Source organism: Cryptotermes secundus, unplaced genomic scaffold (assembly GCF_002891405.2).
Source record: "Cryptotermes secundus unplaced genomic scaffold, Csec_1.0 scaffold236, whole genome shotgun sequence".
NCBI lineage: Eukaryota > Metazoa > Arthropoda > Insecta > Blattodea > Kalotermitidae > Cryptotermes > Cryptotermes secundus.
Window position 1 is genome coordinate 692,096 of NW_019738958.1, and position 27,992 is coordinate 720,087.

Genomic DNA, 27,992 nt, shown 5'->3' on the forward strand with positions numbered 1-27,992 from the left:
CCCCCTCGTTGGTGGCTCCACCTTATCGTGGTGAGGGGGTTTGAGTATGCCAAGGACCCTGAGAGCTATACCAGCGGTAGCGTAGCTACTGGCAGGGCCTCCCTTGCTGGACAGGTCAAAGGGTAGGCATCAGACGAAGAGAGACACCAAAAACCAAAAACTGATGCCGGAAGCAGCGTCATCAGCAGCGACTTGAAGCACAGAGCAAATGATGCTCGAAATGGTTCAAGTTCCTATAGCAGCAGGCGTGACCAGAGTGGTTTGAACGGCTGTTGTACTGCGATGTGGAAAGGAAATGGGAAAACTACCACATTATCACTTTTCCTGGATAGTCTCTTTCCAAAAACAGAGATACCAAGTATGGAAATGTGGTGTTGGAGAAGGATGGAGAAGATCAGTTGGACCGATTATGTGAGAAATGAAGAAGTGCTATTTAGAGTCAGTGAGCAGAGGAATATCCTACACGAAATAAGAAAACGGAAGGTCTAATTGGATTGGTCATATCTTACGCGGTAACTGCCTTCTAAAAGAAGTTATTGAAGGAAATATAGAGGGGCGGATAGAAGTGACCAGAAGACGAGGAAGAAGACGTAAGAAGATGCTGGATGACCTTGGGGACAGAAGAGGATATTTTCATTTGGAGGAGAAAGCTCTAGATCGCATCAAGTGGAGGAACTCTTTGGGAAGAGACTGTGGACCTGTCGTCTTGACAGATTACAGATGAATGAATGAATATTCATGGCGTGTTCCTGTCGTATTCAAGTCATACCCTAAATTCTTAAAACTGAAACATCCTTTGCTTTTTGTCCTTCAATTTATAGTGCTTCTACTTGTGAAGAACCTAAGACAATATATTGTCTTTTCTTTATTTTCCTCTAAGCTTCACTTGGAGTACTCTTCCAAAACCTTTCTACTCATATAGGCTGCATCATCTTAATCTTGATATAAAGCCACCCGATCATCAGCAAAGCACAGAATACGAGGTGCGACAATTTAATTACCGGAATGGCCCTGTGGGAGCAAAATATGCATACCTGTACACTAGTGGCTGCTGTCGCCTTCGAAATACACTCTTTGTGAAGCTATGCGCTTCGTGAGATGACGGTCGCATTGCCAGAAACAATCTTGAAAAGCATTTTTCGGAATACTTCGCAGTAACGTTGTCACGTTGCGTTGGGTGTCAGGAAAATCAGCAAACTTTGTCCCATCAGGGAATTTGTTTAATTTTGGAAAGAGCCAAAAATCGCATGTTGCTTAGTTAGGTGAATAAGGTGGATGGTTCATTTCTGTAATGGTTTTCATAGCCAGGAACCCGTGAAATCTTAACGCATCATGCGCATGTGCATTGTCATGCTGAAGAATCCATTTGTCAGGCCAGAGTTCTGGACTTTCCCTTGGAAAAGATTCCCCTACCATTGTCAACACTTCCAAATAACACTGCTGATCCACCATTTGTTCGTGCTCTGCCCACATTTGCATATGTCCTTTGCATTTTTGACTGCCCACTTCTTGGGTCATTGTGCACATTTTCTTGCACTTCCTTGAACCGCCTATGCCATTCAAAAACACTCGATTTCTTCATAGGATATTCACCATAAGACACTGTTGATAGGGCTGAATCTTCACTTGTGCTTTTACTAATCTTCACACAAAACTTGATGCTTATCTGCTGCTCCAGATTCTTGTCACTCATTTTTCCGCCAACAATATACCACGGACACGCAATGCTTCTTCTGCTGCTTTGGAACGAACGACTCATTTGATCCGTGGTTCATGTAAACGCAAGTTGGAACATATCCAAATGTTTGGGTACATGAGTTTGCTTGACTCAACATCCCAGCGACAGGCTGTGGCCATTCTGGCAATTAAATTGTCGGACCTTGTATTTAGAATGTGAGCCCATTCACCCATACTCTTCAATCCAGCTGCGTAATGTAACTTGTAATACATTTTAAAAAGATTTGGTGCCAGGTTTATCATGGACTGTAGCGCCCACAGATTAAATTACTTAACTCTCATAATGTTATATTTTAGCGTCCTGTTGCACTGATTTTCATCCATTATATGTATACAGTGGCCGTCCTGTAGTGCACACAATTTCACCTGTCACTTCACAACATGTTTCGGCAACATAGTGCCATCATCAGGTGTCCCAACTACGTCAATTTATCATAGTTGACAAATACGGACTTTTTAAATAATTTTTAAATGGTTTGTGAAAACATATGAGGGCAAGCAATGCAATAGATTGACGTAGATGGGACACCTGATGATGGCACTGTGTTGCCGAAACATGTTGTGAAGTGACAGGTGAAATTGTGTGCACTACAGGACGGCCACTGTATACATATAATAGTTAACTCTCGTGAATTGTCTCGTTGCCTCCCATAACTTTAGTCATGAAACAGAATCATATCTTGTACTTAAATCTACACACACCAAATGTCCGTAATGGATTTAATAAAACATTTTTAAATGATGCGTTAAAATAAATTTCTTAATTAAAAATAAATGTAGGCCTGTGTCTAAGCATGTTTCAATAATTCTCATTCATATGATGAACTGCGTCTTGAAGTGTCACAAAACAGTCGCAGACATTGCCGTGAACACAAGTCATCGTTGTCTTTTTATTTAAACCCCGAAGCAAAAGCACAGCTTTATGCAATGAGAATGTTTCTCGATTCACAGAAGTCTAATTTAATAACGTATCTCCTGGATTATGGCACCGTGTAATCATAACCCAGAAAACAATATGGATATATTCCTGAAAGCCTCAGATCTCTTTAAACATCTTCGTACTATCAGTTTTTAAAATTGCCTAATCTCCAGGAATTAAATAAATATAACTAATATTCTGTGCCAATGACGGTTCCGTATGTGACCAGTATTTCAAATCCCATGTACTGTTGCTGAATAAAAATTTGCTGCACGACGCAAAATCAGAAGTGATCACAGTACTTTGTATTGCGAAGTGATTTCCGCGATATTCTTGTGCAACGTTTGGCAATCCTGTGTGACGTCATTGCATGACGGGGTAGTAGGTTCGTGTTTTTTTACGACTTCGTTCGTTGTGTACGTTTTCAGACGATTCAATTGATGTAGCGTATTCAACGATATGGAGTGAGAATATGAAAAAAGTCGTGCAATTTTTGTATTTTTGGTGATATATGTGACGTGTTCTAATTTATTTTTAAATGCGCAGTATGGCGTGGGAATATTTTGCACGTAAGTGCTCATGTACGTGAGCTGAACTTCGCGGTGAATACCCGAGACTAAAGTTGCATGCAATTTGTTAAGGGGAATAACCATGTTCGGAAAGCAATCAAAATATGAAATGGCCATAAAAATACGTAAGTAAATTGTGTAAATATGCAGGAGATACATAATTTTTCGTCTCTTTGTATGAACAGTAGTTCGCGCATCATTTAAAATATGTGCATAGATTTATGATTATATGTATATATATCAAATTTCGACGTTTACCCATGTGGAATTGTACACTTTCGAATATATAATTATAAATGAATAAATAACATTTTACAGCTTTGTTTCTTGGTCCGAAGAGCTAAGTATGAAAAGGAAATTTGTCTGCACTTATATAGGTTAATGACCTTGCGGAATGGTCTCTTCGTGTAATTGTACCGTGTTTGAGCCTTAAAAGGACTTCAGTATTTGTATAATTCTTTGTTAAATTGTATATTTAGACACTATTTATAATACAAATTTGGAAATATGTAGCTGACCTATTCAGTACGGCTTTGCTTATGGTCCTGTACAATTCCAAAAGGGAAGCCCACACTCTTTTAAGTATTGTGTTTAAAATATTGGTCTGTGTTTTAACACTTACGATCCCATGTTGAAATACGACAAGAAATTCTAAGAGTGTGGTACAGATCAAACCAAATAAAATTTTTCTCTTTCCTGCTATATCTGGTATCATGTATTTTTCATTGTTCCTTACATTTACAACACTGGATATATTTAGTTAATATCTTCGATTTTTGTTATGACTATTGAAGTAAGTAATATGAGAGAGTAAAAAGGAATTTAATAATGTTGAATTTTTAAAGGTAATATATTAAGTGGTGGATAACATATTCAGATAATTTTAGTTATGCTGCTGGTTCTATACATTAATTTCAGAGAGGTTTATGGCATTTTCTCAGACATAACCTGCCTTTGGTGGACATGGCGAATTTCTTCAGATATATATATAGAACGTTGCTTCTGCTTGTGAACAGATGGAACCAAAATATCTCAGGTGGCGTGAAAAAATTTGATGGTATTTCTTTATATCAGAAATGTAGAAATCGAATAGAACTACTTGGGATTATGTAGTCTTTGGATGTTGACCATCATCTGGTGTTCTAAAGAATGCAGTGTTTCAGAAACTGGATCTTCCAACTTCGGATGGGAAGCACCTTCCTCATATTAGGTCCAGTTAGGTCTTTAAAACAGACCCAGAGCCGAGTAGGTGCCTGCCTGAAATGTTGCATTCCTTAGAATACCAAGCAATGGACAGGGTCCTAAAACTCAGTAACCCTGAGTGTTATACATCATCTCAACCCTTTAAAGTGAAATTGAAAAGGCAGTACTATGCATCCAGTGAAGTGACACTTTAGAGATTTTCAGGCTCTTAATGAATTTAGAGCATATGTGTTTGTATATAACTGACAGGACAGTAAAACTTGTATATATGTAGTCATTCCATGTGGGTTAAAATGACATAGATAGTGGTGTTTTTGAAGGAACTTTTACTGTTTTACAGTGTAGTGAGCATGTATTCCTATCTTTAATATTCAGATATTAAACTGCTAGGAAGTAGTGAATCTACTTGACCTATGTCCATTACTGAATTTGTATTTTGTTTATGCTAATTATTGTCAGAAATATGCCAAATGTTAGTTTTGAAGGGATTTTTATTATTATTACTCTTAGTAGGGTTAGACTTGAGTCCAGCTGGTACAACAGCCACTACTGGCCAATTGTATCAGCCCCAGATGATAGATGATGGTGATTGTGGAGCAATTGGTGGAATGAAGACTGCCAGGGAAAACCGAAGTACTCGGAGAAAACCAGCCCCAGTGCCACTTTGTCCACCACAAGTCCCACATGACCTGACCCAGGCTTGAACCTGTGCCACCATGGTGGGAAGCCAGCAACCAACAGCCTGAGCTATAGCACAGACTAGCCCTGAATTTACAAACATTTCAGATGGCGCAAGGTACATGATGACTTAGGTCAGTGTCTCACAGGGGTCTGTGAAGCATTTTGAGTTTCCCCAGTCTGTTTCCTGGGGCTGCTAAAAATATGAATGTTTTTTTTCTCTTTGTAATACATAAATTGGTAAGGAAAGGTCACATTAGATTTCAAAGACAGTATAATAGGAAGAATATGTAACAGATGAAAATAAGGTTCATTAGTAATTATTTCTTAATTACAAACAAACAAACAAACAAACTCCATTATTTTACTCTGCAAGTGAACTATACCGACCAAGTGACTGGCACTTGTCGGCGAAGTTTATTGCCAACTTTTGCAGGTAGAGGTTGTCATGTGTTCAGCGCAACAACTCCCCACAACCGTCTATTTCGGTTTTCTAGACTGGAGCCACTATTTCCTTGAAATAGCTCCCCATTTATCATCACGAGGCTGAGTGGTCCTGTTCCAGACCCACTACTTCTCAGAAAAATATCTGGTAGCAATGGGAATCGAACCTGGACCTCTGGATCTGTAGCCAAGAACGCTGACCACTAGACCACAGAGGCAGTCCATTATTTATGAATTGCTAATAGTAATTATTTGTTAATTGCTAAATTGCATTTCAAGACATTTTTACAGCTAGGGGCCTCATACTTTCCCCTTTTTCCTCCTCCTCATCCACTGAGCTTCAGACTAAGAGAGTTGGTAAGCCCTGACTTAGTTGGCATGCTTTATATACATCTGAAGCAGCATGATTTGACTTGTTTGCAGTAATATGCCTCTGACTAGGGAGCTATAAGTGAGGAAGAGAACAAGTTTTTTGTTGTATCCTGATAGTTACTGTCATATTTGAAAATACTTTATGCCAAGAATAGTGGTTAAGGTACTGTGCTACAAGCCGGAAGGTCATGGGTTCAAGTCCCGATGAGGTCATTGGATTTTTTTCAGTTGACCTAATCCTTCCGGCTGCACTAGGCCCTGGAGTTTACTCAGCCTCTAACAGAAATGAGTACCTGGAATTAATTAAATAATTTTCCTGGGGAGTGAAGCATGGCCGGCGCGTAAGGCTGACAACCTTACCGCCATCTTTGAGCCTATTGTCAAGGTAATGTGGGACCCTTAACATCTCACAACCTTATGGGCCTTCATGGCCTGCTACAAGGATAGCTTTACTTTACTTTATGCCAAGAAACAATAGTTTGTCCATAAAGGATAATTTAATATTGTCTGTAATTTCATGAACACCAGCAAATCAAATTTCACATCAAGAAAACAGAATCTTCCATATTGAGCACATATGCTACTTTTGTTAACAAAACCATCTACAGTTGGACATTACTCAAAATTTATTGCATCCTTTTGGCTAAGCCATTTGCTTAACAGTTTACTATGTAGCAGAATTAACTTCCAAGATATATAATTTAAGAGAGAGGATTGCCAATATTAACAGTCATTATAGAAGCATTGCAGTATGAAGCCGTGGTAATCTTTGCACAGAGCCACTTTGTTTAAAGAACCCTATTTGGGAAGTAGTGGGAAAGGCCATGTAAGGTGAATGAATGGTTTTCCAGTTGTGTTACTGTATCATGTAATTAACACTGAATGCAGTCTCATTCTCATTGTTCCTTTTCTGTCAAATTTTGGTTCTTGAATTTGTTTGAGCTGCTGTTATGTGGTGGTAGCAACCCAATGCTTTTAACTAGGAAAATTAAATTAGAATAATTTTATATGTACTGTAAAATAAACAATTTGTCATCCTGTTTCACGATGAATATTCTGACATGTTTTTAATGATCAAGGAAATCAAGAACAGTAGTGAAATAGCTTTTTTCAGATATTGTGAGGCAGACTCTCAAATAGGGAAACTTCATGTAACTTATACTGATGAGAGCCAGGATAGTGCAGTTGTTACAGTGACAAGGCTACAGGTTGGATGGTCAAGGTATTGAGGTTCAATTTCTCTTCTGTGCAGTGCCTAGACCAGTTCTGGGAACTACCCAGCTTCCTGTCCAGTGGACAGTGGGTAGTTCTTGAAAGTGATCACTCACCTATTCTAGTGCTGAGATTTAGAACACATGGAGCCCTATGTTCAGTCCACCATATACGAGTATCCTTATGGGGTGGTACCCAATTAAGCACACATGCAACTTCTCCCATTTTCTAATTTGTATATATTGACAGAAAGAAATTAAAGTTCTGTGAAGACCCCACGTGAAATGAGAGAGAAATTATCAGTTTAGGAATGGGTCAGGTTATGCAAGGTGTCTGAACTTTGTGAGGAAAAAGACAAAGAAGAAATCATGATAATAGTGGATTTATTTTTAAAACTGATGGCAGAAGGATTGTGTATAAAAAGGGGGCTCTTCTGTTGTATGGAAGAATTGAGATGTGATATGCACATTGTCCAAATGCGCCTGAAGAATAGATTTATGTAATTTTGTTCTAGTACACCTGAACCATTTATTTCTTTAATTTTGTTCTTAGACATAGGCTAGAACAAGCTTTGCAAACAGTAACCAGAAACTGTCTGTCTGACATGTAACACTAATTGAATGGTCATTGTTAAAAGAAACAGAAAATACCAGTGCCAAGAAAAGTTTTTTGGAAGGTATAAACAGTGAAGAACGAGAATTGACAGAAATGTGTACATCCTTAATTAGTTTGGAATTAATCTGTTGGTAGGCTTTTGTGATTGAAAGGGTTGTATTTGTATTTGAAATGTCTAGAATTTATTTCATTTCATTTTCATTCATTAATAAGTGTAATGCAGTTATAATTATATTAAAATCAGTAATTTTTTTTACATTCATTTTAAGTTAAAAACTCTAAATCTCTAAATAAGTTCTAAAGTTTTGTGACAATGGTACATTAGTACAAATAGTATGTTTCTGGACATTATCCGTTGTCCTGTCTTTGTATAAAAACACCATCCTGTTTATTTTTTAAAACACAATGTTTCAGATACTGGATTCTGTCTCCTTCATGTAAAACCTACTCAGTTGGACCCAATCAGTAGAGCTAGCCCCTATTTAGATAGGGACATTGTGTTTTGAAAAGTAAACAGGATGGTGTTTCTAGATAATGACAGGACAATGGACATTGTCCAGAAACATAATATTTATATTTATTTCTAGTTTCAAATTTGCTCATATGGGAAAGTATGCAGGCATGTTTGTTTCTTTAATATATGTGCCTTTTAAGAAGAGGGGGAGGTGAAATTTTCTGAATTGGACATGTATGAAATGAAATTTAAATGGTTATTTTATACTGATGTGAAACTTGGTCTTTCTCTCCAAGGAGAGAATACAGACTGTTTCAGAACAGAATCCTGAGAAGGATTGTGACCCTAAGCTAGAGGAAACTGTAAGAGAATGGAGTACATTAGATGACATGAACTAGCTTCACAATTTGAGCAGTTCATTCAGTACTATTAGGGCCATCAACATAGGTGTGAACAGAATCTTTTATCAGGGTGAGGAGCCAGAGTGTTTTGTTACAAACTTGGTTTAAGCTCTTTAAGACTATTTTTACTAATCACCCCAGAGTATTTAGGATAGAAGAATTGTTAACAAAATACTTGTAAATTTTATTATTTGTATTTGGTATATTTTTTCTTCAGTTTTTTATTTCTCCATCCAAAAAGAAACCCAGGTGGAAAAGATGCCTAATTTGCTTACCTGTCTGCAAACACCCATGGATGAGATGGGCAGGGGTAAACACAAACTATATGTAAGATTTGAGGTTTTCGAAAATATATAGTTGTCAAATTCCAAGGGAAGAAATCGGAGGGGGGGGAGGTCATAGGTATCGGTGTAGCACACATCTACAATTTAGAATTTTGAATTAACATGTCCAGAATTCAGCTTTCAATTGTTTGGGTTTAAACATACACTGCTTGTTTATAACCTGACCTTTTCTGTACATAACGACACTCTTGAAAGTTTGTATCTGTGCTGCTGGAAATTTGTAATCTTTATTTTCCTTACCTGAAGTATATAATGCTCAGTCCTTTGCATGCTACGAGCTGATCAAATCAGCTCAGCATTGTGTTAAAACTGTAAGCCAAAGAGATTGCCTTTTCATTAATCAGTTAGTACAGCATTTGTGTTAATGGATGAGATCCAGTGTGATATTGCAGTGTGTAGAGGAAAAAAGAGGCTTTATATGGTCATTTGGAAATAGTTTAAGGAATAATAATTGAAGGTCTTGGCAATCAGAAGGTTTGTTTGCTTTTTCCGCTTTTAACACAGTAACTGGCTGATTCTAATAAGAATTACAACAGATTTATGGATTCAGCTACACTTAAAATTTAAGCTTCTTAGTTGCAGATGAAAAATGAGAGGAACTGCTTTACCAGCAGAACAAATATCTGCTTCTGAAGAAGAACTGTTGTAATAATAATGCTGATTTTTTGTTGTTCTCCTCAGTTTCTTTAATTCTTCCTGATCCAGATCTTCACAGGTATTTCTGTAAGATCAATTTTAATAGTATCCTTTTATTTATTTCTAAATCTTATTCTTATGCTATACTACGCCTGTAGCTAAGAGTCCTAAGGGGTTTTCCTTTAAAATTTTGCAACCAAAATTTTTTCACATATTGTTTGTTACTCACCCTGTCTATTTCATCCATGAAGCAGGTAACAAGCTGTGCTTGCTGTCTGTTGGTTTCTTGCTTGGCTTACTCCTCAACCCTGAAGGTGAAGGGTACATGCTCCTCTAAAGCATCAGTTGACTTCAACTGGACTACACACTGGTATGTCCCAGAATGCGGAATTTTTCATAACCATATCCTTGAGAATCTCAAATCCTACATATTAGATGTAGATAGCAATGAGAATGCCCATTCTGTGTTACTCATAGGATTTACATATGAAAGCCTCAGAGTAAGGTCACATGACTACTGACATGTTATGCTGTCTAGTTCAGCTTGAAATACGTGTATAAGGAATGTTCGTTCAGTCCATTAGTATAAAGTTTTGCTTGTACCAGGATGTCTTTTTATTTTTGTAAATATTGTTATTGTGTTTTCATTCATTGGATTTCTGAAGGATGAAACACTGCTTCCATTGTAAGCTGAAATATACTGGATTCCTCATCACAGTGTTATTAAAAATGCATGCACCAACTCTCATATATCAAAATTTGTGCTAGATAGGTGAATTCTTAAGCATCATTCACCTTGTCATGTACATTTTAGAAGCAACTATGAACTGCAATTTGTTGATAACTACTTAAGTTCTAAGGTAAAGGTGTCCCTGTACTTAAATAAGTAAGCACTGTGCCATGAAGGCGTTTAGGGGAGTGGATGTGAAACCCACTTATGTTCTATGGAAGACATTTTTCATTTTAACACAACAAAACACTTTGTGCCATCTGTTGTTTTGCTTTATGAGAAGCACTGGGATTTCCAAAGTACAAATATATTATTTTTAGTATGTTAATAAGTTTACTTGCATTAATTTTCTGTTTGTACAGATGTAAATGTAGTAAATAAGCACACAACTTAACACCATAATAGTCTCAACCTGCATAAATTTGTATTTGAATATAAGGATTGATGGAATGGAGATGTTTTATATAATGAAACAAAGAAAGTAAACCGTATATTTTTATGTGATTGATATACCATTTGTTAACCAATGTCACCTTATTTCAGCATTGAATGTGATGAGATTGTTTTATTTAATTTCTTTGTCTGCTTAGGTATAGAGGTATAAAAATGGCTGATTGTATAATTCAAACAGTTTCTTGTATAGTCAGATACACAATGCAGTGTGATAAGGTTCATCACTTATAATATTATCATCTTCTTGTCACTGAGAAATTGAAAGTATTTACATACAAAATAATGCATGTGTGAACACTATGTGTAGTAATTGCTATATTGAAAATGTTGGGTTACATGACTTTGAGCAGTGAATCATTTGTGTTAGTTACATGTAAACTAAGGGCTGCGCCATAGCTCAAGTGGTTAGTCAATGGCTTCCCACTGCGACAGCCTGGGTTCGATCCCAGGTCTGGTCAAGAGGGATTTGTGGTGGACAAAGTGGCGCTGGGGCAGGTTTTCTCCGAGTTCTTCGGTTTCCCCTGCCAATCTTCATTCCAACAGTTGCACCACAATCACCGTCACCTGTCATCTGGGGCTGGTACAATAGGCCAGAAGTGGCTGCAGTACAAGGGACTTAGTCCCACCCCACTAGCAATAAAAAAATTCATGTAAACTAGAGGATATATCATGAGGGCAACTAGTGGTCATTGTGATAATTACTTCATTTTCCTCAGAGTCATAAAATTGATATGGACTAGCATTTCCAGACTATCCATTTTGAAATAAGTCGACGGAATCCCATTGTTAGATGTGAAGTGCCATTTGGAATTTGTTGTGAGAGAGGGGAGGAGGGTATTTTGATTTTATTTTATTCTTTGAACTTTTTTATGAATGTATAAATTGCAGTTTTGTGTGAAACATTGCCAGAAAAATGAAAATAAGGCAGCAAAATGAATATTACACCTTTCCTAGGATCAGCGGCTTTTCAGTCATCTTGTTCCTTAATTTGCTATTTATGCTGACTTCCACTTAATAATAACTGTCTGGGTTATTTTTCACGTTTTGTGTTACAGATATGAGACACACACATGAGAGGCAGACTGATTCTTTGTTGTAGTAAGAGATACTACTTGTTTGTTGTAGGTGGATCATCATTATTATTATTGCTGTTATTATGGTGGTGATGTTGGGATCGTCTTTCAAGGAGACATGCAGCATTCAGCAATTGCTGCCAAAGAAGAAAGTATGACTACTCTTCATAGAGGACAGGTACTCCGACAATATTGTAACAAACGAACACGAACAAAGGAAACTGAAATATGCACTTCTCCGAAAGGCATGGACAAGGAGAAGGATCTGTCCTCAGTATTCACATCACCTGTTCAAGTCAAAGATTCTCATCCAACGGTAACATCTGAACTGAAGCCCTTATCAGATTCCAAGCTATCAACATCCCAGCCACAAGTGATTGTACGTAAGTTCACTCTCCCACCTTCCAGCAGTTCATATTCTCTGCCCATCAAACCAAAGAAGAACACTGATTTTGGGAAGCCTAAACAGCGCTGGAAACAGTTATGTAACTTGCAGCATGAAATGACTACAACACTTGGAATATCAAGAGTACAAATGCTGAGCCCTTCTGCACCCCTGACCCAAGAATATTGTCCTGGTACACTTCAGAGTTATGCTGCTGGTACTCTGGATATTATGGATAGCACTCTACAGAAACTGCTAACTAGTAAGGAGGTTGATGTGGATTCTTCCATCCAAAGCAAAGAGGAGAATTGTGTTCCCTGTGTATCTTCCCCTGTTGCATCATCAGATGACACAGTAGATTCAGCAGCTGATTATGTTGATGTAAATGAAATACTAGACACAGCAGAAGAAGTACCAGAAATAGCTGCTGTGGCAGAAGTTTCAAGTACAGGAGGAACTGTAAGTTTTGGACCATTTGATACAACATACAGTAACATTGGGATTGTTGGAGGGAAGTTGGCGATATTCCAGCCACTTCCTGGAACCAAACACATCTTCCAGGAAGAAGGTGGCAATCCTAAAGTGAATACGATAGTTTTGAAGAGTCCTCAGGGTGCAGCTGTAGAAGCTCTGAGAGGAAAAAAAGTCATAAAGCCATTTATGAGCCAGATGGAAGAAGCGAGAAGCTTATTAAGAATGAAGCTTATGCAGGGAAATGTAAAAACTTGCTCTGAATTTGCCACTAAGGAGCATGGTGTTGGGCATAAACACTTGAAACATCCCTTTGAACCTGTCATGAAAGAGCAAAATGTTGTGTCAGGAAATAGGAAACATAACTCTCCTTCTGTCATCAAGGAGCAAAATGTTATATGGGCAAATCAGAAACATAAGCCTGAACCCAGTACAAAGCAGCAAAGTGTCATTCAGGGAGATGTGAAACATGCCTCTGAACTTTATAAAAATGAGCGAAACATAAAGTGTGGAAACTTGAAGAACGACACTCAACCTGGAAGTAAAAATGAGCAAAATGTAAAGCATGGAAACTCAAGGAATGACACTGATCCTGCAAGTACAGAGCAGAATATTACTGATGAAAACTTGAAGCATGATGACGAACCAAGCAGTAAGGATCAGAATGTTTCACATCGAAATTTGAAGAATGTATCAGAACCCACCAGTAAAGAGCAAAACGTTGCAGTTCATTCAGTACCTCAGGAGGCACAGTGCTTGAAAGTGGCACATGACTGCTTGCAAGATGTTCTTACTAAATCACCACAGACAGCAGCTCTTGTTGCTGCAAGGCAGTCCTCTGTACAGAGCAAGAACAGTCAGTCCATTAAACCTTCTCATAACCCAACAGAAGATGCAAGTGCAGAGTGGAAACAGATGGAGCAACTGTATCTTGAGATTATGAAGATGAAGAGAAGATGGAACATTGCAATGAAGGTAGAACGTGATGTGCTACGTGCTAAGGACATTAAATTGGTTCAAGAAGTACTGCTTCCTGCACGCAAGGTGCTCTTGTCTGAGGTGGGTACACAAACCAACCTGTTTTCCCTGGTTGAGTCTGGACGTATGGTTGAGATGAAGATTAGCACTGACAAGAATGGTAAGTAGGCACACAGACAAAGAATTTTGCTTTTTATTATGTGCTTGCTTCAGTATAACAGTCCTTTGCAATAAGCATTCCCCTTAACACTTCCGCAGTTTTGGACAGAACTGTTAGACAAATATACATTTTGTAAGTTTTGAGGTTTTCACGGCAATGACAATGAAGAAAGTTGTCTTCTGGGTTTAGGCACCATGTATTCTTCGTTTTGGCCGACGTTTCGGAGGAACGTAGCGCCTCCATCTTCAGAGCTCTGAAGATGGACGCGCTACGTTCCTCCGAAACGTCGGCCAAAACGAAGAATACACGGTGCCTAAACCCAGAAGACAACTTTCTTCAAATATACATTTTCTTTATACTTTGCCTAAATTATCTTTTGAGGGTACACCACATCTTCTGCAGGCAAGTTTCTGGGATAAAACTGTTGTGTGTTCAGAGAAATCTCCAGTGTGGCAATTTTCATTCCCATCATATGTGTAGGTTTGATTCCAGGCAGGGACAAGGGATTTTTCTTTTCTCCATAGTGTCCATACCAAATCTGGTGTCCACCCAGCCGTCTATCTGATGGGTACCAGAGGCTCTTTCCTTAGGGTAAAGTGGGTAGTGCATGAAGCCGACCACTTACCTCAATCTGGCCCCAAGGTTAACATTATGTGGGTCTGTATTTCCATTCACCTATGTGTCCCCATAATGTGGTACTTAATTACAGTTACAGCTTTACCTTTTCCACACATGCTGGTAGACAAGATGGCAGATAATTTACGCATACCAGCAATTTGTGTAAAGTCGCATGTCTGTTCGTGTATTGTGTGTTTTAACCTTGAGGCTGTAACTGAAGATGAACATAGTAAACATGTTTTTGGAAAAGAAGTGCTGAACAGAAGTAGTGTACTAAAATGTGATGTTTTTTAATAATGTGTTCCAACTGAACATGTCTCATATATTATATGTTGGAGAATTGTCATTACACATTTTAGGTGTTCAATATTTCTCTTCCAAGTTACATTTTGTAAATCTCATATAAAATGGTAGGTGGCATACTGGTACTTGTGAGAGATGCTGAAACAAATCTCGCCACGGGGGGGGGGGCGTAGCGTTTCTCAAAGCACTGCTGTTTATGAGAATAAGACTCTATGTGGGAATAGAGGGAATTCTTGCTGCTCTTAACACAGCAGATTTGCACATGCTGTAATTAAACACAAAAATTGTGACGATTTTAGGCATGAAGTGTAGAAACGTGAGACAATAAGTAATATATATGCAACATTATTAACCTCAAAGCCAAGAAACTGGTTTCTGGTGCCATTACACCACTATTGCCAGCACACTGGATTTGTTTGTGTTTCAGGAATATACACAAATTAGGGAATGAGGATCAAATTGCTGTGATTGTCAGAACTGGCTGCAGATTCACCACAGGCACTAGAAAAACACTGTTGGTGAAGGATCCATTTATGTATATTTCTGCGACTTACTTGAAGTCATTTGTAGATGCAGTAACGAAAAGGAAAGTTTCCTTAAGCACATTAAGAGGATATTAACGTGTGGCATTGAATAAAATGGTGGTCCATATTCTCTTAAAAAAGATTTTGGCTGCTGGTCATGGTACAGAATATAATTCAGATATATTCCCTTCTGATACAGACTTATAAACACAGTCTCCATATCTCAGTTCAAAAATACAGTGCAGGATTTATTGATTATGAAGATAATTCTTTCAGCTTTCAAGAGTTTCTGATATGTGGGATAATAGAACGTTGCTAAATAAGGAACTATATTTGTATCCATGTGTGTAGAAAATTATTTATTGGGAAGCCAGATTTTAAATGTATGGCCACTGAGGTCTCCATGCATACTCTTAATGTCACACAAGTATCATTATCAATCATATCTCATAAGTTTACTCTTAGTAAACTAGTTTTCTTTTCATTGAGGGCACCTCAGCTAATTCAGTAAGAGAATAGAGATAAAAACTATAGATTCTGATTTCAAATCAAAGTATTGTTTCATTTTAGAGAGCAGAGTAGCTCTTAGTGGTAACATATCATAAGTGTATCCAATTCAGGTTTTGTTCAGTTACCTGGTAAACTTATGTAATCCATGACTGTTTCCTTTGCAGTGTTTTCCAATCACAGCTATTCTCACCTGTCATATTTCCTCGTATCTTAGTGGAATTTTGTCTCTCATCTCATTCAGCATTAAGTAGTCACATTTCTCCATACTAGATATAGAAATGTTGCTCCTGTGACTTATGTCCAGATCATCCTCTGAGAAATTGGGTGTCCACTGTGTAAAAATGAGGTTGGCATTAAAGTAACTGGGCCATTTGTTACTACCATAAAGAACGATAGTGAATATGCATAGAGTAGGTAAAGTCACTCCTTTGCTTAAGGATCACATTCTTTAGTGGGATATGTTATACCGCCAGGTAAAAGTGAATGGTTACCTTCACTTTCTGGGAGGTTTATTGCCTGGGAAAGAGCTCCCTGTACCAATTTTATAGAGCGGGTGGTACCAGAGCTGTTTTAGATGTGATGAAAGATGGGTCTGAATACTCAGTACCAGGGTTGGAACCCTGGACATTCTAATATGGTCGCATACTTGTTGAGCTGTTATGGTGCTGTATTATGTTTGCAGTGGTGGTAATTCAGTAGCCAAGGAATTTGGAGTTGTTGCAGAACCTGAAGCTACATTACCATAATCACATAAAGCCAATTCATTCCAGTTCTGCAGGTACAAAGCTAGTCATGCTATTTGAGAATTATTCTGTCAATTTCCCACAGCCTGATTATCAAAGATGCTTTTAGTATTGTCATGATTTTGAGTGGCTGTCAACGGGGTTTTGGATTGGAAATTGAATTTATTGACCAATTTGACACGACTCATGACTACACTTAATTATAGCACCATTGATGATTTCCACATTTTACAAATCAGTGCATCACACATAAAGTCTTCTCAGCCCCCTCTAGTCTTTTCCTGTTAAGGGCTTCTAACAGTGGAGTTACTTCATCTTCTGCATTCACTCCATCGCTGGTCAGCCATCTTCTCAAAACTGAATTAACCGAACCGTTTGAGTCTTCTCTTCACAGACTCCCTTACAGTTCTCTTAGTGCTTAAACTGACTATCTTCCAGGCTGGCAGCCATTTCACACCAGTCACATAGCCTTCTCTTCACAGACTGACTTTCAGCTGACTGAGCTACAACTGACAGTTCAGTTTGTCTTGGCGTCAGGCCCCTTGAGACTCATGACCTGATATTTCTTTTCAACTGCACCCTTGTGTTCATAGCCCTTATGCAACATCCTCTCCATTCAGAAGATGGGTTTGTCTGTTATGATATGCTTGGTGAAGCGTGTGTATCGCACGCACATATAGCATGTTATTGAAAATTCTTCCTTGTGCACTATCTACAAGTCCTCTCTCAATCCAGACCGACTTTGTCCTGCCTATGCACTCACCTTCAGAACGGCATTATTTCATTCAATGTTACCTTGTACATGCCGTAAAGAGCACTGAGAAGCGGCTACTGATCTAGACCTTTGCAGAAGTTTGCCATGTTCTCCTTCTCACTATTCAGAGTAGAGGTCCATTCAGGGCTTTCCCCCCACTTTAGCCGGTGCGCATCGGGCAAGGATCTCAATGTCATTGAGTACTTATGTACTTGTTATGCTGCAGAAGCAGCGTCTCATGATGGCATGGCATTGAGATTTCAGCGATATCAGCTTCTGTATGCAGTATTTCCAGAATCCCGGCACGTCCGCTGTCTGGGAGTACATTCAAGTTCACCGCATTTTTTTTTTGCACAGCACTGCGTACAACCGCGGCTGGGCGGCATACCACCGATACCACCTTCGCCGAACTGCAGACGGCCGTGAACTCACTTGATGTGCATAAAACCGCTCTGTCCAACACACGCTTCGTTCAAATCTGATCAAGACTTGTAGCCGACTTGCTGTCTGACTATGAACTTAACAACACTTTCACTAATCTCTGTAGCAGACACTGAGTTTCAAGTTTCTGACAAGTCCTCTGACTCATCTGTCTGACCTGACTTAAGCTATAAACTTCGTCCCGCTTGTAACCCGTCGGCACGGACCACGTAGAAAACAGCTCTTCTATTATTGTAGTTCAGCTGTTGCTACAAAGACGCGTTCACATAACGGCTGCTGCGCGGATCACAGAAAACACCACTTCCAACAGTTCCTCTGTTGTTGCGTGTTGATGCGTTGCCGTTGGAACGTGTTCTTTTTTTGCGATCGCTACCTAGTCTAGGGTCTACACGCTACAATATTATACCCCCATGTGTGTTCTGGCTCTCAGAAAATTTCCCATGCTATCTAGCGAGAATGTGGTGTGTATTTCATGTTTCAGTCATTAAATATTCGTGTTTTTCCATCTCAGTGCTTATTCACGCGACTGCTGTAATATCTGCTATGATTGGAGGAATCTTTTTGGCACAGATTATAATTAGAATGATTGCGTGAATAAAGTTTTTATTATTTATGTTATTATTGTGTGTGGTAATTTGTGAAGCCAAGGGTTCAGAATCTTTTATGGTCCACTACAGCCTCCTGTTTAAGTGTGTTAGGATTGAAATATATGAAACTGGTTCTGCCTTCTTATTTTACATAGATGTGAATCTTGGTTCTCTCATGTCATCCTAAGGAAAGGCCGTAGTGTTAGAGTATTTTAGAATAAGGTTCGGGTTTGAAGCTATGAAAAGGCGGCTGGAACTGGAAGCTGGAGAAAATTACATAATTGGAGAACTTTACGCTTCGTAACCTTCATCAAATAAAATAAAGATGATGAGATCAAGGAAGATGAGATGGGCAGAGCATGCAGCACTTATGGGAGATATGAGGAATACGTACAAATTTTTGATCAGAAGACCTGAATGATAGAGACCTCTTGGAAGACCCAGGCATAGAAGGGAGGGAAATATTACATTGCATCTGACAGACACTGAGTATGAGGGAGTGGGCTCGAATCGTGTGTCTCAGGATAGAGTTCAGTGGAGTGCTCTTTTGAATACGGTAATCAGCCATAAACGGTGGGGAGTTTCTTGAACAGCTGAGCGACTGTTACTTTCGTAAGGACTCCGTACCATTTAGTTACATTGATTTTTAAATTTCCGAAATGATATCCTGGATGCGCTCCTAGTAAAACCTTTAGTAGTAATGATTAAGAGCCGCGCCATAGCTCAAGCGGTTAGTCGCTGGCTTCCCACTGCGGCGGCCCGGGTTCGATCCTGGGTCTTGTCAGGTGGGATTTGTGGTGGACAAAGTGGCGCTGAGGCAAGTTTTCTCCGAGTACTTCGGTTCCCCTGCCAATCTTCATTCCACCAATTGCTCCACAATCACCCTCACCTATCATCTGGGGCTGGTACAATAGGCCAGAAGTGGCCTCAGTACAAGGGACTTATTCCCGCCCAACTAGCAATAAAAAATAATGATTAATCGGTTCATGTATTCAGAGTTAGGCTTGAAGCCAGTTTTATCTTGCACCAGCTCATTCGTATCTCATTCTCCTTTGGAGTTATCATTTTTCTCTTTTAGGATCGTAAGTGGATATCATTGTGCCTCCATTGTCCAGTATTTTGAAATGTTTGCTGTATAATTTGCTCTTTATTGAAATTAATATATGAGATATTTTCCTCTCCTATGCTTTATTTGGATTCGTTATGTTTATGTGCGGGGGCACGCGGTAGCATAGTTGATTAAGGCACTGTGCTACAAGACGGGAGGTCGCGGGATCGAATCCCGATGAGGTGGATTTTTTTTTTTCAGTTGGTGAGCCGATTGTATAGAAAATGTGGGAGCCTCAGCATCTCAACCCTATGGGCCTCCACGGCCTGTTACAGGGATAGCTTTACATTACTTATGTTTATGTGCACACACCACATTATATAGCATCGCATATTTTGATGTGGAAGGAAGCCATCACGACCTAAGTTGACAGTACTTAATATTTGCTTGGAAGATCTGCGAAAAACTGCGGTAAACCTCAGGATACGCGATGTCTGGCCCTGCAATTGAACCCGGGAACTCATTAAGAACCAGGAGTGCATTGCGATGCTGTAGGTTTTTATTTTAATACTCTTCATTAAAGCCAAATCATTCAACGTATTCTGGAACAAGGAACGGAATCATGTATTTCCCTTTCATATAATTCTTTCCGCACTGGGTGTTACATGGGATGTACTTTCCGATATGGCAACACCGCCACGTGCCTTTTAGGATGCGGTCCTCGACCTCATGGCTCCCCTAACATCTCATTATCCTTCGACACATCACTGTTTACAGGCCCAGACCAACTTGGTCTGGCTAGGATTTCTTGTCCGAAGAACTGGAGAGGCAGGACCACTCATTCTTACTGCATTTGTATCGAGTTTATCCTGTAGGCCTGTGATTGTTGCGTGTGAAATTTGCGGTTCTGACGTTGGTGAATGTTTATATCGCGGTATTCTGGGATGTTTGCTCTGAAGATGGGAGCAGCAGCGTCTTCCGAAACACAGATTCCCATCTACAAACTACACCCCCTAAATTCCAGAAGCCCGTGTTCTTGTACAGGCCGTCTCACAACCGGTCTAGATACATCAGGTGGTGGTTCAGAATGTAATATCGAGTAAGAAGCGTTAATATAACATTGGTTTTGTTTACCCCGTTGAGGTGCTACGGATATTTAGGTGCGCGCACGAGAAAATAAACTAGAATATTAATCAGATTAACGCATTGGTTCATTTTATGAGATATACCCAGAGTTAACAATTCAGAATCGCCCCTGTTCTCCGTGAGCAGCTTCGCTGGGTTCGAACAAGAGTTTGCTGCGCATGCATAATGATGATTTGTCTGAGGGCCTCATAAAATGTTTCCCTCGCGGCGTTGCCCTGCGGCTAGATGTCGGTACCCAATGCTCCGACAATTTTCACTGCGGACTCTTCTTTATGGACTTTCTGATGCCCCGCTACGGACTTCATTATGGCCATTATCTTTTGAGTGGCAATTGGATTTATTGAACTCATACAGATCATAACTACACGCAACTATAGCGCTATTGGTAATTCACACACACTGCAGTTCACTACAACACGTTACTAAAGTCTTCTCAATGTGCTGTATATTCATCAGTCATTTGGTAGCGGCTTCCAACAGCGGCCGTTTCCCTTCCTCAGGGTCCCCGAACTGCCCCATGCCTCAGCTACTAGCTTCTAACAGCGACAGCTCACAAGGACTAAACCGCAGCAGTCCTCTTAACTCACTCACCAACCAACTCGCTCCACTCCACTCCACTAACTTCCAGGCTGTCGGACATGTCACACCAACTTCCTACTTCTCTCACTGCAGTTTGAAGACTCGTAGACGCAGATACTCCTCGATATATAGCCTCGGCACGGACCGCACAGAAACACCGGTTTCGACATTTCTGTTGTGTGCGTGTGTTGCGACCATTACCTAACAACGGCCGTTGTTTACAGACCCATTACTTAGCAGTGGTTGTTGTATAGCTGCTTACTGCACGGTCGTTGCCTAGCAGCGGGTTTACATTCCACAGCATACGAGTATATTGTGACATGTCAACGCTTTGCCAGGCAACAGCAAGATAAACACTCCGCAGTACACGTACGCAACAATAGAACAAGGGGCTTACGCAACCTTTTCTAGGCAACGGCTCGGTAAACATACTTCCGCGTAGGCGGTGACGTCACAGCTGGATAGCGGCCACCTGACTTGTTTTGTGTATGTCCGCGTCGAAGGTTTATTGGGGACAACAAAGCGACACCCTCTGTCCTCTAAAGTTGGCACTAAACTTCGCCGACTAGCGGCGGTCGCTCGGTCGGTATAGTTCGCTTGCTTTAGCACACAACTCGTGACTGCACTTTACAAATCACTGTCACACAAAGACTAGCGTTCTCATTCACGGCCTTCACTGCTTGGCCTCCAACATTGGACGATCCTCTGCTACCACGTTCACGTTCTTGCAGGCTGGTGGCCAACTCACACCAACCTCCTACTCATCTAACTGCTGTTTTGTGTGCCTGACGCATTCGGTACGATAGTACGATTTCAGGAAAGGGAAACCCTATAAAGATATGGATTTGTCCTACCTCACAGGTGGATTTTGATGTGACTTAACTCTTGGTAAGGTAGGAGGAGACGCGGGATTGTTTCACGGGCATGTTCTGTTGTATCCCGGGGATGGGATAGATTGCAGGTTGGCAGGGCGAGCGGTTCCCTTGGGTGTCAATGCGGGGTGTGAGAGTACTGCAACTTGATATTAAATACATTTATTGATACTGTACCAAATCAGAGAGAGGAACCTGTTGGTAAGAAATCCGTGGTCTGCCTCAGCAATGGGCAGTGGCCGACTCCTGGTATCTGACAGCACCTGCTCCACTTAATGGATAGCTCAGGCAGTGTCGATATCAAAAAGCCCCTTTACTTACGCCCCGTGTGGTATATATCTGGTCCAGTTAGGGCGTTACCCTTCTGAAGTAATCTGACTAACTCATTCATTGCATCATCACCCTCTTGAGTTTTCAGAGGGTCCACAGCTGTTCTGTTCTTAGTAAGAAACAAGCATCGTTCTTGTGACAGCATCGGTGAAGGACAAAGTTCTAATCTTTTGATCCTTCCCGAAGTTAATCCCTTAATATTTCTTGTTGGTACACTCGATTCCTCATACTGTGTATACATGAGGTACAGTCTATTTCTAATATTACAATATAACATATTATATCAATAAAACAATTCATTTCATACTATATATCCCCATATACCACATGGGTATTAACATATACCATAGTTTATAGTAAGCATCACCATGCCTTATACAATAATCTATATCAGGTGTCACCATATACAACAGTTCACAGGTTGTAACTTAAGGTGACAAGAGTTGCCTACTCACGCTGCTCCCCACATACAAACAGAAAATACTGTACCACATTGCTTACTAACAGATGATGTATTTATTAGCACTGATAAGTCACTGCACAAACACATGTTCATTGTTTACACGACGACATACCTGTAAGTGGGACGTAAATTTGTATGCGTTCAGTGTTTTCCGAAGATGTACATATTTGAATAACTTTTATGTGCCGAACTATGACTTATGTAAATTAGTTTCCTTCACATAACTGGCTTGATGGCCGAAATAGTTAATTAGCCAGAGATTTAGAATTTATTATCGAAGCGATGCTCTGGCACGTCCGAACTCAGTCACTGAAATTTGCTGTGTTTTCAGTCAGCCCCAAGAGAAGTGTCTGCCTTCAGTTCTAACGTTTTGAATGAGGACGTCCCCCTTCAGTTTCCAGTTGGCTGAACCAAACAAGCTAGGAGGGCACAAAAATGTGCATCATTCTGTTACAGACAAAAGTAAACGATTACTCCCATAGGAGTTCTCAACTGCCGTCAAACACATCGGGTAATTAAATTTAGAAGTAGCGTGTATTCATGAAACGCTCATCTGAATGTTACGACTTTGCTAGAGGCAAAGTTTAGGATTACGAAAAATAAATCGACCCTATACCAAAGTCTCCGATTTCCATTGTACTTGGCGGTTTTCTTGTCTTATGCCAGAATTCGAAACTTAGCCTAAGCCTTAAGTGTAAAAATCGGACTAACTACCTCATCTAAATTACTGTCACCCCTACAAAGTGAATTAATACTAAAGGAACTGATTAAGTCAAAACATGTCGAAGTATAATATAAGGTAACTGAAAGATTATACTCAAATTTGAACTGCTGCAAAGTGGAACGTCTGGAGGCTTTGCAAAGGTATCAGTCTTTTACTGGATTACTGTAAATGTGTCGTTGGTTTTAAGGTGTGTCAACATCGAGTGCTATGTGCGCCTGTTTGCTGGAAGTAGATAATGAAAGCTGAAAGTAAGAGCTGACTTATTTCGATCCCAAGTACTGTGCACAAATATGAGTATGTTATTGATGTAAGTACCTGTGCTCTGAGCCTGAATATCTCAGTCAATATAGTGATGAGGCTACAGGCTGAACAACAGGATTCGATTCCCTACAGGTGCAGAGATTTGTCTGTTCGCCGCCACCTCGAAACCTGCTCTGGGTTCCACCCAGCCTCCTACCCAGTGTGTAGCAGAGGCTGAATCATCGGGAATAAAACAGCTGGGGCATGAAGCCGGCTACTGACGTCCATTTATTGTCCAAACTAAAATGCGTGAAATGGTACGTCCACGCCCCAATACATCTTCATTGCATGATGTTAAGACCGGTGTCCAGTTCATTTGAAAAGTACAGCATGTGTTATTTTTCTTAAAATTGATGACATAAAGGACAGATTCTGTGAAGAACTAGAACATGTATTTGATAAATTCCCGAAGTACCATATGAAAGTTTGTTAGGAGATTTCAATGCCAAAGTAGGGAGGGAAGACATTTTCAAATCAACGATTGGGAATGAGAGTCTGCATGGAATTAGTAATGATAATGGAGTTAGAGTAGTAAACTTTGCTACATCAAAAAATCTTACTGTCAAAAGTACAATGTTCCCACATCGTAACATCCATAAATTTACTTGGACATCTCCTGATGGGAAGATAATCAAATAGACCATATTTTGATAGACAGGAGACGGCACTCAAGTATACTTGATGTCCGATCATTCAGGGCAGCAGATTGTGATACTGACCACTACCTGGTGATGGGAAAGGTCAGGGAAAGACTGGCAGTGAGCAAACAGACAACACACAGAGTTCATATGGAGAGGTTCAGTCTCAAGAAATTAAATGAGGTAGAAGATAAAGAGCAGTATTGTGTTGAAATCTCAAATGGATTCGCAGCTTTGGAAAACTTGGAAAGGGGTGGAAGTTAATAAAGCATGGGAAACTATTAGAGAGAATATAAAAATGTCTGCCAAAGAGAGCCTAGGTTATTATGAACCGAAGAAGCATAAGCCATGGTTCGATGAAGGATGCTCAAAATTATTAGATCAAAGAAAGCAGGCCAAATTGCAATGATTACAGGATCCAAGTGAGTTAAATGGGGATAATCTGAACAATATAAGACGTGAAACCAGCAGGCATTTCAGGAACAAAAAGAGGGAATATCTGAAAGACAAAATTGATGCGCTTGCAATGAACAGTAAGAACAAGAACATTACAGACCTGTATAGAGGAATAAATGACTTTAAGAGGGGTTACCAACCCAGCAGTAATTTGTTGAAGGATGAAAATGGTGATCTGCTTGCAGATTCCCACAACATTTTGAATAGGTGGAGGAACTACTTCTCTCAGTTATTGAATGTACGTAGGGTCAGTGATGTTAGGCAGACAGAAATCCATACAGCTGAGCCGTTAGTATCTGATCCTAGCCCTTTTAAGGTTGAAAGTGCTATTGCAAAATTGAAACGGTATAAATCGCCAGGTAGTGATCAGATTCCGGCAGAACTTATTCAAGCAGGAGTCGAAATATTACATTCTAAGATCCACAATCTAATTCTATTTGGCATAAGGAACTATTGCCTGATCAATGCAAGGAGTCCATTATTGTACCAGTGCACAGAAGGGTGATAAAACTGACTGTAGTAATTATCGGGAGATATCACTGCTACCAACTTCATATAAAATTTTGTCCAATATTCTTCTTTCAAGGTTAAGTCCATATATAGATGAAATTATTGGGGATCATTAGTGTGGGTTTCGACGAAACAGATCAACTACAGATCAGATCATTTGCGTTCGTCAGATATTGGAGAAAAAATGGGAGTACGATGAGACAGTACATCAATTATTTATAGATTTCAAGAAAGCCTATGATTCAGTTAGGAGGGAAGTATTGTACAATATTCTGATAAAGTTTGGGATACCCATGAAACTAGTTAGGTTAATTAAAATGTGTTTAAACGAAACGTATAATAAAGTCCGTTTAGGTAGACATTTGTCTGATAAATTTCCTATCTAGAATGGTCTAAAACAAGGAGATGCTTTATCGCCACTCCTTTTCAACTTTGCCTTAGAATATGCAATTAGGAAGGTCCAGGGAAACCAGGTGGGACTGAAATTAAACGGGACACATCAGCTGTTGGCCTATGCCGATGATGTGAATCTACTAGGTGATTGTGTAGATACCATAAAGAAAAACACACAAACTTTAATTGACGCAAGTAAAGAGGTTGGTCTAGAAGTAAACACAGAGAAAACTTAAGTATATGTTGCTGTCTCATCACCAAAATACAGGGCAAAATCATGACATAAAGATAGGAAACAGATGTTTTGAAAATGTGGCACAGTTCAGATATTTGGGGACAACGATAACAGATGGAAACCTGGTTCAGGATGAAATTAAGAGAAGATTGAACTCGGGCAATACTTGCTACCATCCAGTCCAGAATCTTTTTCTTCTCGTCTGCTGTCCAAAAACATGAAAATTGGAATATACCAAACTATAATTTTGCCTGTGGTTCTGTATGGGTGTGAAACTTGGTCTCTGACATTAAGGGAGGAACATAGACTGAGGCTGTTTGAGAACAAGGTGTTGAGGAGAATATTTGGACCGAAGAGAGATGAAGTGACAGGAGGTTGGAGAAAACTGCACAGTGAGGAGCTTCATAACTTGTACTCTTCTCCAAGTATAATTAGAATGATCAAGTCAAGGAGGATGAGGTGGGCAGGGCATGTAGCACGGATGGGGGAGACGAATGCGTATAGGATATTGGTGGGAAAACCAGAAGGAAAGACACCACTGGGAAGACCAAGGCGTAGGTGGGTGAACAGTATTAAAATGGATCTTAGAGAGACAGGATTGTACTGATCTGGCTCATGATAGGGACCAGTGGAGGGCTCTTGTGAACACGGTAATGAACCTTCGGGTTCCATAAATTGCTGGGAAATTCTTGAGTAGGTGCAGAATTGGCAGCTCCTCCAGAAGGGCTCAGTTCCATGAATAAGTAAGTATGGATCTGCAGCCCTGTACACAGTCGGTAGGAGTCTTTGGACGGGGGATCAGCCCGTCGCAAGGACGCTTCAAACACACAGAACACAAACAGAATAAACGCGCACAGAGATCCATGTCTCGAGTGGGATTCGAACTCACGATCCCAGTGTTAGAGCGGGCGAATACGTTTCATGACTTAGACCGCGCCGCCACTGTGACCGGCACTGCATGTGTTACTGTAGAATATTTGCCTCGTTACGTTCTCGTTACCAATTTGAGCCGGATGAAGACATGCAGTTGTATTTGTCGATAATGTGGATATTGATTTAGTGTCCTACTCCATCGTTTGAAAAGTGGTACAAGGAAGTCTCGTTCAGTATTTGCACTTCAGAAACTCACGCGGGGAAATCCCACGGGTACTTCCTTGTTAACTACATGTGTTATCACTGACCGCTGAGCGGATGTAAAAAAAAAACTAAACTCCGTGGCTTGAGCCTGCAAGCGAACTATACCGACCGAACGACCGCCGCTTGTCGGCGAAGTTACTGTGGTCTAGTGGTCAGAGCCCCTGGCTACAGATCCTGAGATCCCGGGTTCGATTCCCGGCGGTACCAGATTTTCTGAGAGGTAGTGTGTCTGGAACGGGGTCCACTCAGCCTCGTGAAGAAAATTGAGGAGCTATTTCAAGGAAATAGCGGCTCTGGTGTAGCAAACCGAAATTAACGGCCGTGGGGATTCGTTGCGCTGACCACGCGGCACCTTCTGTCCTCAAAAGTTAGCACTAACTTCGCCTACAAACGGCGGTCCCTCGGTTGGTATAGTTCGCTTGCAGACTAAAACCACGGAGTTTTCGATATGGTGTTTATTTAACGAAATATAAGGAATATACTAAATCCTGGCCGTTTTCAGTGTGAAATTAGCGTTATAACAACAGTTTCGTAACTTCAGTAAATGGACATAAAGACCAATGTGTTGTAAAAGTTCACATTTAAACACTGTGTACGCCGAATTGGGCAGCACCATTCACTCTTGTCTGGAGACAAAACATCTTTCGGATATATGTAGCTTCCATAGCCATACCTTCACGATGTATAGTTCAGGTCATGTGTGACTTTTCATATTGCATGGCTCGCTAAATAAGGATTCAGTATTGTCGTGCCATGATGGTTGTTGACTCCGTGTAAAGGCCAGCTTGGCGCTCGTGGATCTCGCTGTGAATCCCCGGTGTATATGTACAGGCCTTCAGATGGTGCA

The 27,992-nt window shown here is 40.1% G+C and overlaps 1 protein-coding gene across 1 annotated transcript in view; it reads left to right on the forward strand.

Annotated features, from left to right (window-relative positions):
* Positions 1-3,043: 3,043 nt before the first annotated feature.
* The window catches only part of LOC111871398, a 42,173-nt gene continuing 17,224 nt past the window's right edge, over positions 3,044-27,992 (forward strand). The window contains exons 1-2 of the mRNA XM_023864488.2: positions 3,044-3,350; positions 11,893-13,834. Coding sequence (XP_023720256.1) covers positions 11,959-13,834 — 1,876 coding nt within the window. The 5' untranslated portion in view covers positions 3,044-3,350; positions 11,893-11,958. The remainder of the gene's footprint in view (positions 3,351-11,892; positions 13,835-27,992) is intronic.